At 37.4% G+C, this 14,560-nt stretch overlaps 2 protein-coding genes across 5 annotated transcripts in view; one reads left to right on the plus strand and one right to left on the minus strand.

The window, feature by feature from the left end:
• The window catches only part of KDM4C (lysine demethylase 4C), a 333,028-nt gene that overhangs the window by 112,528 nt on the left and 205,940 nt on the right, over positions 1 to 14,560 (plus strand). The window lies entirely within an intron of this gene.
• Positions 2,280 to 2,457, minus strand: LOC139020538 (small ribosomal subunit protein uS14-like). The gene has a single exon (XM_070430166.1). It carries the CDS (start codon positions 2,445 to 2,447, stop codon positions 2,280 to 2,282), a length of 168 nt encoding a protein of 55 aa, XP_070286267.1. The 5' UTR covers positions 2,448 to 2,457.

The raw sequence follows: 14,560 nt of genomic DNA on the forward strand, positions 1-14,560 counted from the left end.
CAGGTGGGGAAATTTACAGGCCTAGAATTTCAATGGTTGTATGTAGAGTTTAGCTTTATTGGATTGATATAATGATATAATTAGTTTGTGTTGATTTCATTTTAAGAGCGCCTCCCCCTTTCTTCCCCCCCCCCCCCCCCCACTTCCAATTTATCTTCCTCATTTACTATCTGGAACCAATTGACACGATAGCAGATTGAATCACATGTATTTTCTTGGTCTTTATAATTATTAAACTTTGAAGGAAATGTATGGAAAACTCCATAGGATAAAGGAAAACAGACACCACTATGGAAGAAATTGTCTTCAGTGGATGTCTTGTGTCCCGCCCCCACCTTTCTGTTTCCTCAATCACTTAGTAAAGTCTGCCCCTCAGTGGATAGATTAGTGGTTCTGGACCTTTGTCTTCAGTGAGTTCATCTCTGAAGCAGGAGGCCAGGATCCACTAATCAGTGCTTACCAAATTTTCCGACTGTCTTTTAGTTTAATTCAACTTCTATTAATTGCCCGCTGTCCAGTGGCCTGTGATTAGGCTTTTGGGTGAGGCCCTTGTCTTGTGTTTTAGTTATTCCAAATACTGTGGGACCATAGAGAGCCTATTTGATGAGATCTTAGACCCACTTTCCTAAGTCAGGCTTTCTGTCATACTTATTTTTTAAAAATTGGAATATTATCAAACATATAGTCAGGCTTACTCAAACTAAACATTTTAGGGCTTAGGATTCAGCATTAATTCTTATATGTTATTATTTTTGAATATTTTCCTGTGCCACTTCATAGCCCTCAAAAACACTATTTGAAATTGCTGAATATTTCATCCTAAGAATGAATCCCAATTTAACTAATCTATTGTTATGAAGGTTATTTACAAATTTCAGTATTATCAATTACACTACAGTAAAGAGCTTTATGCATAAATTACTGTCCAACTTTTTTTTTTCTTAAGGGATCATATGTTAGAAGGCTAATTATTGAGACAAATAGTATTTGGAGACAAGTCAGATTGTTTCCAGTATTTCTACTCACATAAGTAACATGAAAATGATGTCTGATAACATTGAGATTGTTATGAAAAGAATTATTCTTTTTTAAATAAAAAGGTTTAATCCTGTTTTTTTTAAATCACTAGGATATTTGAACAATTATAATAGCCTATATTTTTCTATTCATATTTTAGTATTTTAAAATATTTTATTATGAATTAAGGATATGGACTTCGGCTCTATTTTCCACAAATATCATTCCCAATTTGTTTGCTTTTCCATTGTATTGGAGGGTTTTTTTTGTTAGTTTGTTTGTTGTTTTTTTACACAGAAATCGGTGTTTGCTTATGGCCCTAGGATTGAGCCTCTCTTTCTCTTTCTTTTTAGATGCCACTTGTTTACCCACCTGGGCTTCCTTTCCTCTGTGCATGACTGTGGAACATGCATAGCCTTCCCAGTTCCCACTCTGTTCCTGCAGCAAGTTACAGATGTCCTGTTTGTCTTAAGACTTATACTCTAGAAACTGCAGGGAAGTGGGATTGAGAGTCATCTTTTGTGGGAGGTGCAGAGGTTCCAGGTGGGAGTATGTCCTGTCTGTTTCATAATGTCACAGGTCATCTTTCTCCTGGTTCCTTTGTTCATGCAGTTGGGTAAGGAGGTCGTTGCTATTTCCAGGCTCTCAACTTATATTTTCAGCCCACTTCTTATCCTTTTATGCTTCAGCTTGGCTGGATTGCTCTCTGTTCCCTGACCGGTGCGATTCAGTGGTTGGAGCATTGGTCTTGGGTTTGATTCCTGGTCAAGGGCATACACCTGGGTTGCAAGTTCGATCCCTTGACCCGATTGGGGTCCATGTGGGAGGCAACCAATCGATGTGTTTCTCTCACATCAATGTTTCTCTCTCTCCCCCTCCCCCAGCTCCCTTCCTCCCTTTCACTCTCTCTAAAAAATCAATGGAAAAAATATCCTTTGTTGAGGATTAACAAAAAAAAGTCTTTGATAAAGCTTGTAGAAAATATATCTACTAGTATGTATTCCATGAAACCTTTCTTGGAGCTGTGTATCTTTCTTGGGAAGCTATAGTCAATTAATTGTGTCTGCTGTCTCTGTCCTCTGGGCCTGCCTCTTTTTTTGTTTTGTTAATCCTCACCCAAGGATATTTTTCCATTGATTTTTTTCTATTAAAAAATATATATTTTATATTTGAAGATTTTTAAAAAAAATTATTTTATGTACAAAGAGATAGCATTCTGTCATAAGGTAGATGTCTTGAACTACCCATTTATGGAAGTTCACTTAGTCCAACTTAAACCTTTTGTGCTTCGTGTACTGACAGAAATACTGGCGGCACATGTTGAGGCCGTACTTCCAGATCAGATCGTGGCGGTTTGAGCAGACATGGCAAGAACAAGAACCCTGGCCGAATTTCCTTGGATGGCTCCAGTAGAGTTGCTGGTGACCCATCTTGCTCACTCTGTAGCAATGAGGCTTAAAAAAAAAAAAAAAAGACTAAAAAAATATATTTTTATTAATGTCAGAGAGAAAGGGGGTGGCGGGGGGGGGGGGGCGGGGGGGAGATATCAATTATGAGAGAGAATCATTCATCAGCTGCTTCCTGCCCTGATCGGGAATCCAACCACAACCTCCTGGTTTATAGGTCAATGCTCAATCACTGAGCCACACCAGGCTGGGCTTTCCATTGTTTTTTTTAGAGAGAGTGGAAGAGAGGGGGAGAGACAGAGACAGAGACAGAGAGAGCCATTGATGTGAGACACATTGATTGGTTGCCTCCCATAGGAGCCCCTGAGCTTACAACTGCAGTAGGTGCCCTTGACCAGAATTGAACCAGGAACTCCTCAGTCCATGGGCTGATGCTCTATCCACTGAGCCAAACAAGCTAGGACTGGACCTGCCTTTTTTGAAAGGATGATTTCTTTGTACTCATTTTCACAGAGCAAGACAAGCCATCATGATAACCCAAGGGATCAAGAGAAAGTGTTTCTTTGCCTGCCATTCCTGGAGGCTGTGACCGTGAAACCAAGTGTCTTGACTTGAACTGAACTGGGAAGGCAAAGAATGAGGCAACTACAGTCTTGGGGAAAATAGAAGGGCACAGAGGGAAATGGGTATTCAACAGAAAGTCAAGACACAACTATAGGCTAAATATTCATTCACTCATAAGCTATACATTTAACAGAGGATGATGGATTCTTTGGGACTGGCAGTTTGCAAGGTGGGGAAACTTATTAAAGATCACTTCCAATCTTTGGATCTGTGGCTTTACAAATCATGTGTGTGGCGATGTGCAGACAGTAGAGTGCATGCTTCAGTAAATTTAGCAGCAAGGAGCCTGATGACAGCTTGAGTGTTTGTGACTATGCTGCTCATTAATAAACCTTCAGAGGAAATTTATAGCTCAGTGAAAGGAGGACAAAGCCAGCCCATTTATGCCATTTGTATGATATGGTTTAAGCCTACAGCAGAACTGATCACTGGAGTTGTATGGATTACTGAACAAAGATGAGCAAGGTTGAACTTCAAGGAAATGTGCTATTTATAGAGTTGTTTGTATTTTCAGTTGGGGATTTTAACTGTATAAAATAAAAGAGTCATATAATGTGGAAAGATCAATGGGATGCTAAGTGGTGAGAGTGCTATTCTGAGGGTTACTAGCTATTTTTATGAGCATTTGATAGTTCTTTAATGTAAGGTAAATTTTTTTAAATAGTCAAAAACATATGAATACTCAGATAATGTTTTTCATGAATATATGATGCGCATCTTCTCTCTGTATAGATCCAGCTTTTGGTTTTTAAAGATTGCTTTTTTAGTCACTAAAAAGAATTGAGTCCACAACTGGAGATTTAAGTTTAAAAATCACATTGCTTCTAAATGTTAGTGTGACAAAAATAAAACTGTACTGCACAGTATTTGTTTATTTACACTTATATATTTTATGGAAACGTCAATTTATGATATAGATCAATAATTCTAGAAATTATTCTTGTGGACAATTTCAAGCAAGGATATTTATAACATCCCTTCCCTTGTTTCAGATGTGAAAATATGGTTACCAGCAGTAGAGGATTGATGGGATAAAATTGTAGAACATCTCTACTGTACAGCTGTTAAAAACAATGGAGTCAATCCATATGAACTGATGTGACAACATCTCTAAAATAAATGAAGTAAAAATAAAAAAAGATAATTAAGGAATGCCATGTATAGTGTGAAGCTGTGATTAAAAAAAATCTTAAAAAATATGTAAACAGAAAAAGAAATGAAAGGATACCTACTTAATTATGATGGCCTGTGGTCAGTGGAATGAATTTGAGGCCTATAAAGCTGGGACCCTCATCTTGTATATATTTTACTTCTGTGTTGTTGGAATTCTTTTTTTACAAGATTGTTTTCTTGTACTATTTTGTGCTATTTGAAAAATATTCAATGAAATTATTTTTATAGTTCTTAAAAGTATATTTATATAGAGAGCTCTAAACTAATGTTTAAGTGTGTCTTATAAGCACATGGTAGAGATATTCTGTAATCCATGTACTTACAGATACTTAGCTTATAACCAGAATTTCACTGTGGGTGAGGAGGATAGTAAATGTGTCTGTACATGCTCATAGTACTTTTAAAGCATTTAAACTTTATTCTAGACTTACTAATTGATCTCTAAGCAAGGTAACATTTATCATGGATTCTAAAATGGCAAAAAGCATCATTGACTCATATTATTTAAATAATTGTTGAAAGAATTAAAGTTTGCTTAGAAACTATTTTCAGATAGAATATAATGTTCTGTATGTATTGTAGTAAAAAAAAAGTCTGAAATTGCATATTAGCTTTTGCTAAAACATGTAGTATATATGTGCGTATCATTCCCACATAATCAAAAGTCACTAAATTGTATTGCAGACTATGGTGCTTAAATATTAATGTATTTCATTACTTTTGTTCTCAAATTAAATATTTATGGACAATGTGTATTTTTCACCAGCAGAGGGCGGTGGCTCATTAAATTTTTTTCAAAGTCCTTTAGGAGTGGGTTTTCCTTATAGCATTTGACCTAATTTGACATTTGAGTCGGAGATATTTGCTGACTCTAAATTTGTAATTGATTTTTTTATATAGAAGAAAATATGATAAAAGGAATGTAACTGAATGCAATAAGAAATATTTATACTATTGTTTATATTCCTTCTAGATTGATTAAAATAAGTGCTCATTTTATGTATAGGAAGTATGTGCATTTAGCCTAAAATGTAATCAAATTCAAGCGTTTCTTTTCTTTTGTGAAATGAGGTTATAATTTTCCCAAACCTATTGCCAACTGTGTGTGGTCTCTGCATGTTGTATAGTATAGTGTATAGTGTATAGTGTATAGTGTATAGTGTATAGTGTATAGTGTAGTTGCTGTGCAAAGGGGAAGCATTAATGCACATACAAACACACAGCACAAATATAAAATAAATTTTTTTGTGAAAACTTACAAGCTGACAAGTAGCAATATCTTAGGTAATTAATGTAGATTAGTTGAATGGCATGCAATAAATTTGCCTCTTCTTTCTCTCATGAAGTGCTGACATTTATTAAACTTTGAAAAGCAATTTGGGATCCACATTTTCTCAAACTGTGCCATGGCAGTGACCTACAGTGCAGTGCATTCCTGCTTTTATCTTGCTTCCCAGATCTGTCCCAGGAACTAGTTAAAAACCAACTTAATTATGCTCCTTGTTCTGTGATTACACCTTTGGGAGGTGCAGACCCAGTATCCTGTCAAACGGCAGCTATCATTTAAACACATGCAACCATGCCATGTTACCTGTCCTTCAGAATAAACTGTGGAGGTACCCACTGTGGGGATGCATTCTTATCATCTGGGTTCTGAGGGGTGTCAAATGGGTGAAAATATTTATCCTTTGGTGTTCATTGGCGCTGTGTCCAGAAGATCCTAAAGGACTGTAGTTCTGAGATAAATTTTTTTTCCAAGTCATTAGAGACAGAAACTGTACTTCTGGGAGAAAGGTTCAAGTCCTGAGAACGCTTTTCTAAAGTATCCCTTAGTTTTTGTGTACTGAGCCCTTTTTAAAAAAATACATATTTTTATTGACTCAGAAAGGAAGGGAGAAAGATAGAAACATCAGTGATGAAAGAGAATCATTGATCAACTGCCTCCTGCACACCCCACACTGGGGACCAAGCCTGCAATGCAGGCATGTGACCTTAACCGGAATTGAACCTGGGACCCCTCAGTCTGCAGGCCAGCGCTATATCCAGTGAGCCAAACCAGCTAGGGCTGAGCCCTTTCTTTTTAAAATAAAGCAAGAACATGAAACATTTTGAAAATGCAAAATCCTACTTGAGAGTATTTGTTAAGTAAAAGATTGTAATTCTTTAAGTTGCTGGATATGTACATGCACAGTAGAAGTGTTTGATCTTAGTCCAGTTCTAACTCTGTGATTCTGGGAGGGTGTCCTTGATTTTGTGGCTGTGGCTAAGAGAGCTGTACAGGTGCATATATATGCAGATGGGATTGGGGACAGAGAGCTGCAAAGATCATCACTTGCCCTCTCTAATATGGGCCCAAGAGGCTGGAGAAAGCAACATGTTCCTTTACTCCTACAGATCATTAATCTGGATGTGTTATGACTGACGAATTTAGCACTTCAGTGGCGTTGGTGTGTATTGAGGATAGAAATTTAATTTTATAACTCAACCTATTTAGCAGTGGCTGTGAAAAATCACCAGAGATGTAGATAGATCTTTGCTATTGTCTGATGTTTCAAAGATACCTTCTATTTTTTAAAAAAATATTTATTTATATTTTATATATTGATTTTTGAGAGAGAGAGAGAGAGAGAGAGAGAGAGAGGATAGAAAGAGAGAGATTTGTTGTATCCCTTATTTATTCATTTATTGGTTGATTCTTGTATGTACCCTGACCGGGGATTGAACCTACAATCTTGGCATATTGGGATGATGTGCTAACCTACTGGCCTATCGGGCCAGGGCAAAGATTTCTTCTATTCCTGTTTCTAAAGTGATAGAATGCTTTTTATTAAAAAACAACAACAATAGCCGGGTGGCTCAGTTGGTTAGAGCGTTGATCAGTGTTGTTAATTCCATGCAAACCTAGAGGATGTTCAGGCCACCAGCCTTAGAAATAAGAGCGCCGTGTGACTCTGCATTCTGCAATTGGGAGTTTGTTCTGTGGGAAAAAATGAGAAAGTCACACCAGATATGTTTATTTGGATAATCTGCAGAGTTGATTATGAAACTGAAAAACTGGTAGCAAGTAAATGTCCAACATTGAGGGAAGGTTGAATAAATTATGGTACATATACCCATCCACAATATGCTAATGAGCATGATAAATGAATGGATGTGTATTTATTAATACAAACAGACATTTATAATACACTGTCAAGGATTAAAACCAGATTACAAAAACAGGATATTTTCATTTTTATGTTTGAAAGTACATATGTATTGTAAATTATAGAAAGGTATTCATTAATTTATAACATTGTCATGGTCAAGGCTGTAATTTTCTTTATTATATTTCTACAGCAACCAATTATTACATATGCAATTAAAAATATTGAAAGCTTGTTTTTATAAAGAATGGTCTCATTGTGTTTTGCAGGTAAATATAAATTTCAAAGTATTGAATTTACTTAAAATTCAGTATATGTCTATTGGTGAATGCATTTTAAATGGAGGTAAAAAGACAAGAATAGTAGCTTAGGAAAATATCCAAGATGAGAAAACTGATAGATTAGGGTTTACTAGTACATACTTTGCTAGATTTGAGGCTTTGAAAAGTTACTTGTTTTTAGCTTCCAACAGGAGTGTAAATACCAATAATCCCAGAGTGTGTATAACCATATCTAATATTTATCGTGACGATTGTGAGCTATTAAGCTAATTAATGATTTTGATGTATTGCATAACATGATTAAGAAAGTAAGCAAGTATATTAGGGAATGTTAGAATTAACAGCATCAAATAGCTACAATTCATGCCCAGCCTTCTCATGGTACACTGCATTTCTTACATTAGATAAATCATGCCTGTTTAATAATGTTAGACATTGTATAAAAATATTCTTACTTTAGATAAATCATGCCTGTTTAATAATGTTAGGCATTGTATAAAAATATTCTTCAAACAAAAGGAGGCATTTGACTAATCTCCTGGATCACTAAAATAATTTATTTTATCTGGAATCTCAATTAAAATTTCTTGGTTGTGGAGACTTCTTTGAGGTATTTGAAAGGTGTATTTATGAATCTGTGTAGGATTCAGGCTGCCTCAGGTCCTGTGTTGGATTCATAGGGACTGAGGGAGGAAGGTGGGAGGGGCTGGACACTACCTCCTAAAAGGGGGGACCCTCTGTGACATGAGTAAGGTAGGAACCTGGTCCTGAAATTCCTTGCTCACCAATTCCTGACTCAATGTTTCTCTCAGGTGGTTGGGACAGAATGGGCAGGTGGAAGGTGACCTCTGGGAATAGGTTTCCCAAGGTGCAGGCAGAGCCAGGGAGGGGCCCACACAGTGTTCTTCTATGACAGTGATGGCGAACCTTTTGAGCTCGGCGTGTCAGCATTTTGAAAAACCCGAACTTAACTCTGGTGCCGTGTCACATATAGAAATTTTTTTATATTTGCAACCACAGTAAAACAAAGATTTATATTTTTGATATTTATTTTATATATTTAAATGCCATTTAACAAAGAAAAATCAACCAAAAAAATGAGTTCGCGTGTCACCTCTGACACGTGTGTCATAGGTTCGCCATCACTGTCCTATGACCTCAGCCTCATTCCTTCTCCCACCTTCTCTACCCCAACTCTTCCCTCCCTGCTCCCCTTCACTTCCTTACAGCCCTCTTCTGGGAATTGTGCTTCTCCTTCCCAGTCTATTGAACCCTGTGTGCTTCGGGTCTCACCTGTGCTGTTGCTTCTTGCTGGCAGAATTCCTGACCCCAGGTTAATAGACCATATCTGCCTTCCTGGGTTAGTCTGCAGATTCCAGGTATAGGAAGTGCTTGCCTTCCTCACAGTGCCCCTGCGAACTGCTCTTCTCTGAGGCAGAGTCGTAGGTGCCTACACAGTCCTGGAGTTCACTGTAGAAGGATCACAAGTACTTTGGCCAAACACAGTGGACCAAAACAGAAATATACTTTAATGTATGTGCATGGAGTAGTTGAAGGTACAGAAAACCCACGGACACAGCTGGTTACTTTTCTGTCTGAAGGGTAACCTTTTCCATAGTGTGTGGTGAGAGAGAATGTGTATATGCACAGCTTTGTGTGTTAACTAATTTTTGTTTTGTTGTGGTCCATAGGAATTGCTGCTTAGACAAGGAGGTGTTTCTTTTCCTAGGACTGGATTCTAAGCAGATGACATGTGTCAGAATCCTCTGATCCGCAGGTTGCTCTCAGAGATACATGTGTGTACTCCCTTATGAGTTATGATGGGATTTCCCCCCTTTCTTTTTGTACTAACTTAGATGTAGAAATAAGAATGAAAGGATGCATTTCCTCATCATCAACATATTGATGTTTCAATAATTGTGGTATTCTGTTCTTGGAGGGTTTTTTTTTTCATTTGGTAACTTTTCTATGTTGTCGCAAATCAGTGGATATTTTCAGCATGTTGAGAAATTTAACAAAACAAAAATAAAAAGCGAACAAAATACTGGCTGTTTCAGTCCTGAAAAGAAATGAGGTATAACCTTATTTCAGTAATGACAGTTCACTTTTGTAGTTTCAAATAAACAAGTAAACAAAATACCAACATGTATACTAGGAAAAGAAAATGATCAGATTTCTTTCGGGTAATATAACTCTTCCAAAATTAGTCACCCAGGGATGTGAATTGAAAAATAAAAATTCTTGCACAAAAATGTTTCCCTAGTATTAAAATTTAAATTGATTTAAAACTTAGAGAAATATTTAGGTATTGTGAAGCATGTGGTGAAACAAACATATTTCTTATATTGCAGTGCAACACTTGTGGAATCTATTGCACTGTCTTGGGCTTAAAGTTTGCAAAGTGGATTTTTACTAGTATGAAGTATATCCTTCTTTACTCCATGCCAGTGCCAGCAGGGGAAGAGTGCATGTCACATACAGAGTGCTTCTTCAGTGGGATTGGTGAGAGGCAGCTAAAGGAATGTTACTTGGCCCCTCTTGGAGGTGTGGATGGGTAGACATCACTTTCCCCACGTGCCCCGTGGGTGGGTTTGGGCAGAGGCCCCTTGTTAGGGGGTGCTGTCTCAGTTCCACAGGATTCCCTGCCTGGTTGCCTGTCTTCCTTCCTTCCTTCCTTCCTTCCTTCCTTCCTTCCTTCCTTCCTTCCTTCCCTTACTTTATTCTCTTCCTGTTTTTTTTTTTTTTTGTTTTGTTAATACTCATCCGAGGATATTTTCCCATCATTGATTTTTAGAGAGAGTGGAAGGGAGGGGGAGAGACACAGAGAGAGAAACATCGATGTGAGAGACACATTGATTGGTTTCTTCTCACACGCAACCTGACTGGGGCCGGCGATCAACCTGCAACCAATTTACATGCCTTTGACCAGGAATCGAATCTGGGACCCTTCAGTCCATGGGCTGATGCTCTATCCACTGAGCAAAATCGGCCAGAGCTTTTCCTTTCCTTTTTATCCGTGAAATTAGCACTTGGGAAAAATAGGACAGCTTTAACTTAATTCTGATAATACATATAAGCAGAATTGAAAATTCTCAGATGAAAATTCATGTAGTTGCTATTAAAATCAAACAGCTGTTTTGACATCCCCTGAGGCCAGCTGATATCAGAGTTTCTGATATTTTATGCAATTTTAATTGAAACATAGTGCTGTCAATGTCGAAGAAAAAGATAGCATGATAGATGTATACAGGTAGTAAATCGAGGGTCAGGATGCTAAGAATTCTTTTGGGAACAGCCACACTTTCTGCTTTTCCATTTGAATTTTGTTCCATTGTCCTTGTTTGCAGTTTGATTCCAGTTCTGATCTTTTCTACAACAATTCTTATTTTTCCATTCTAAATGGAATTGTCAAAGACAATGACTAAAGAGTACATTACTTCCTGGCCAGTTGTAAACATTCTGAATGCACCTAGAATGATAGAATTTTTTTATTAGATGCTTTTTTGTTTAGGAAATTTATAAACTTTCTTTACTGCTTCTAAGATACGTCATCTTACTAATTTGGTAGGAGGCATGATATCTTATTTTTTCTCCTAGTAGAAACATGCAAGAAGTACATTATCTGTTCCTGCTATTTAGATTATGCAAAATGACTGTTCTCTCCTCTGCCTAGGAGCCTTTGTCTTAGGGTCACATTTCCCTGAGGGGTTAAGCTGTTGCATGGGAAAAGGGATAGGAAACAAGAGAAATTGACCTTCCCCTGAAGCAATCATGTTCCAAATATTCTCTTCTAACTACCACCTTGATGAAGAATTGGAACTGCCACTTTGAGGTTAAATTCCCTTACAATTTCAGAAGACAGAAAATGATTGTTACACCTAGTCATTAAGAGGACATTGTCCTCATTGTGCTTAACACTTTAGGCTATTCCATTGTTAAGATTTGATTGTTTTTAACCCTTTAGAAAGAGAACAACAGTATGGGAAAAAATTTCCTCTGTCTCAGGAATAAGGAGATTTCTTGGCTTTGTTTTTCTTCCTGGAACCTTACTGTAGCTTATATCTTGATAGGTATACACTGTGTCGAAGATATAGCTCTTGAAGAAAAAGGAAAGGGCCAGTTACACATGTTCGGTTTCCATTGTAGGCTATCTGTTAACAGAGTTAACATTAGCAGCTTGTGGTAAAGGAAGGACCTATTCTGGGTGTGAGAAATTCACAGAGATAATTTGGTAGCACTTGAACATAAACAGACTGGACTTTTATCACTGATTAATGCTGGGATTAATGTACAAGGTAATATGGGAATACAGGATGCGGCGAGTTTAATTCCAACATGGCAGGGATCTGAAACATATTTTGAGAGAGCTGATATTTGGGCTAAGATTGGATGGGATTTTGCAAGCCTTGGTGGTTAGGAAGTATGTATCTGAAAGAGAATCAGCAGCTTGAGTAAAGTAATGTCGGCAGGATGTGGTAGGATGTTTTTGACAATTGACTCTGTGTAGTTTGAAATACAGTACAGTTAGAATGGTGGGGAGAGCCAAGCTATGAAATACCTTGAGTGTTGTATGAAGGAATTTGGACCATTTTTTTTCTGTGTGATGGGGAGTTATTGAACATTTTTAAAGAAGAGGTCCAATATAAACTCTCTATAAAATATAGTGGTGAAAATAAATAATAGGCAAGTTTATAGTTTAATAGCATATTTCATTCACATTTAATTACTACTATAAATAATTTCCCTCAGTTTCAACCTGAACTTCTAATTTGTAGTAACAAGATACCTTTACTAATTATTGTATGGCCATAGATGTGCCATTTTATGTATTTATTACTTAAATTTTGTATAGCATTTATTGAGGTGACATTAGCTCTTTAAATTATAGGTTTAAAGTGTACAATTCTATAATATAGCATCTGTATGTTGTAATGTGTGTTCACATCCAAAGTTAAGTCTCTTTTCGTCACCATTTATCCCCCCTTTACCCTCCTTTACCTCCACCCTATCCCCCTTTTCCCTCTTGTAATCACCATACTGTTGTCTGTGACTATGAGGGTTTCTCTTTCTTTCTTTTTTCTTTTTTATATATTTTTTTATTGATTTTTTACAGAGAGGAAAGGAGAGAGATAGAGAGTCAGAAACATCGATGAGAGAGAAACATCAATCAGCTGCCTCCTGCACACTCCCCACTGGGGATGTGCCTGCAACCTAGGTACATGCCCTTGACCAGAATCGAACCCGGGACCTTTCAGTCCGCAGACCGACGCTCTATCCATTGAGCCAAACCGGTTTCGGCTCTTTCTTTTTTCTTAATCCCTTCACCTTCTCCCTCCCGCACCAGGCCCTCTGACAGCTGTCAGTCTGTTTTCTGTATCTATGAGTCTAGTTCTTTTTAAAAAAATTTTGTTCATTACATCCCAAATATAAGTATTCAATGTTGCATGTCTATTAAGAGGATCGTATCTTCTAAAATAAGCCACACTTTAAATATTCTTACCCAGGTGCACAAATGCTACATGATCACTGTTCAGCCAGTGCCCACCATCTCCAGACACAGATACTTCTCCCCTCACTGACTTCTTCTACTCCTCCTTTCTGCTGCTTGCCCACTGAGCTCCAAAACTCAGCCCCTGGCTTCAGCCCCAAGGCCCCTGGACTCCCCTGTCACTCTGCTGGAAATGGTCCCTCCTCCCATCTGTATGGCTTCTTCTTCCCTGAAGTATTTGCTTAGATATTATCTTTTCACCTTTTATTCATTTAAATTGGAGCCTTCTCTATAATTCCTATTCTCCCTTCCAGTGTTTATTTCTTCATAATACCTATTATTTGACATGCTCTTTTGCTTGTTTATTTATTTTTATCTCTTTTCCCCAACTTGAATATAAGCTCTCTGAAAGTAGAAATTTTTGTCTAATTCACACCTGTATTCCCCAGTATCTCACACTGTAACTTGTAAATAGTATGTACTTAATAGTTACCGAATGACTACAGTGACAAAATGAAGGATGTACACTTTAACCTGCCACAGTTTAGCCCAGTTTCAGCTGATGCTGGTAAATTTTGGGAAATTTCTATCCAATCTCCACTTGTACTTTTTGTTTTATAACCAACACTCAACATTTCTTATTTCTTTTTTAAAAAAAATATATTTTATTGATTTTTTACAGAGAGGAAGGGAGAGGGACAGAGTTAGAAACATCAATGAGAGAGAAACATTGATCAGCTGCCTCCTGCACACCCCTTACTGGGGATGTGCCCGCTACCAAGGTACATGCCCTTGACTGGAATTGAACCCGGGAACCCTTCAGTCCACAGGCCGATGCTCTATCCACTAAGCCAAACTAGTTAGGGCAACATTTCTTATTTCTTTTGCCTTCAAAGAGTGCTGTTTGTCAGTGTCCAGGGCATGTGGTAGTTACAGTGGTAAGTAAAATGACTCCTATACAATTTTCTACAAAATTTCTTATCAAAGCCAAGCTCTCAATTTTCATAATAAAAAGAAGTAGAATTCTTGGAATAGTCAGCTAACATCTTCAACATAAAAGCTTCAAACATTTCCAGAAGTGAAATTAAAAATGTTGATCAGACCCTTTCACCGACAGTAGTCAGTGAACTCCAGCCTCAAAGCAGACATGGGATGCTTGTCCCTCCTCTCTGGTTTTAGCCCCTTGAACTGTGCATTAGCTACCAAAATGGATAGCATTTTAGATTTATTTCCAAAATGATATTTTCCGACTACCTTAAAAGCCAATGTTGTAGGGAGATTTCTTAGGAAATCTCCTCACTTGTTATTTTGTAATATGCTTTAGGTTCTCAGGTGTGAAAGTTCTCTCTGTACACCATTTTGTTTGGTAAAGCCCGTGTTTCTCAAAGTTTAGAGGCAGTAGTTCTGTGATCATCTTGAACACTA

The sequence above is a fragment of the Myotis yumanensis genome, unplaced genomic scaffold (assembly GCF_028538775.1).
Source record: "Myotis yumanensis isolate MYYU_CA2020_CCGP unplaced genomic scaffold, mMyoYum1.0.hap1 SCAF_12, whole genome shotgun sequence".
NCBI lineage: Eukaryota > Metazoa > Chordata > Mammalia > Chiroptera > Vespertilionidae > Myotis > Myotis yumanensis.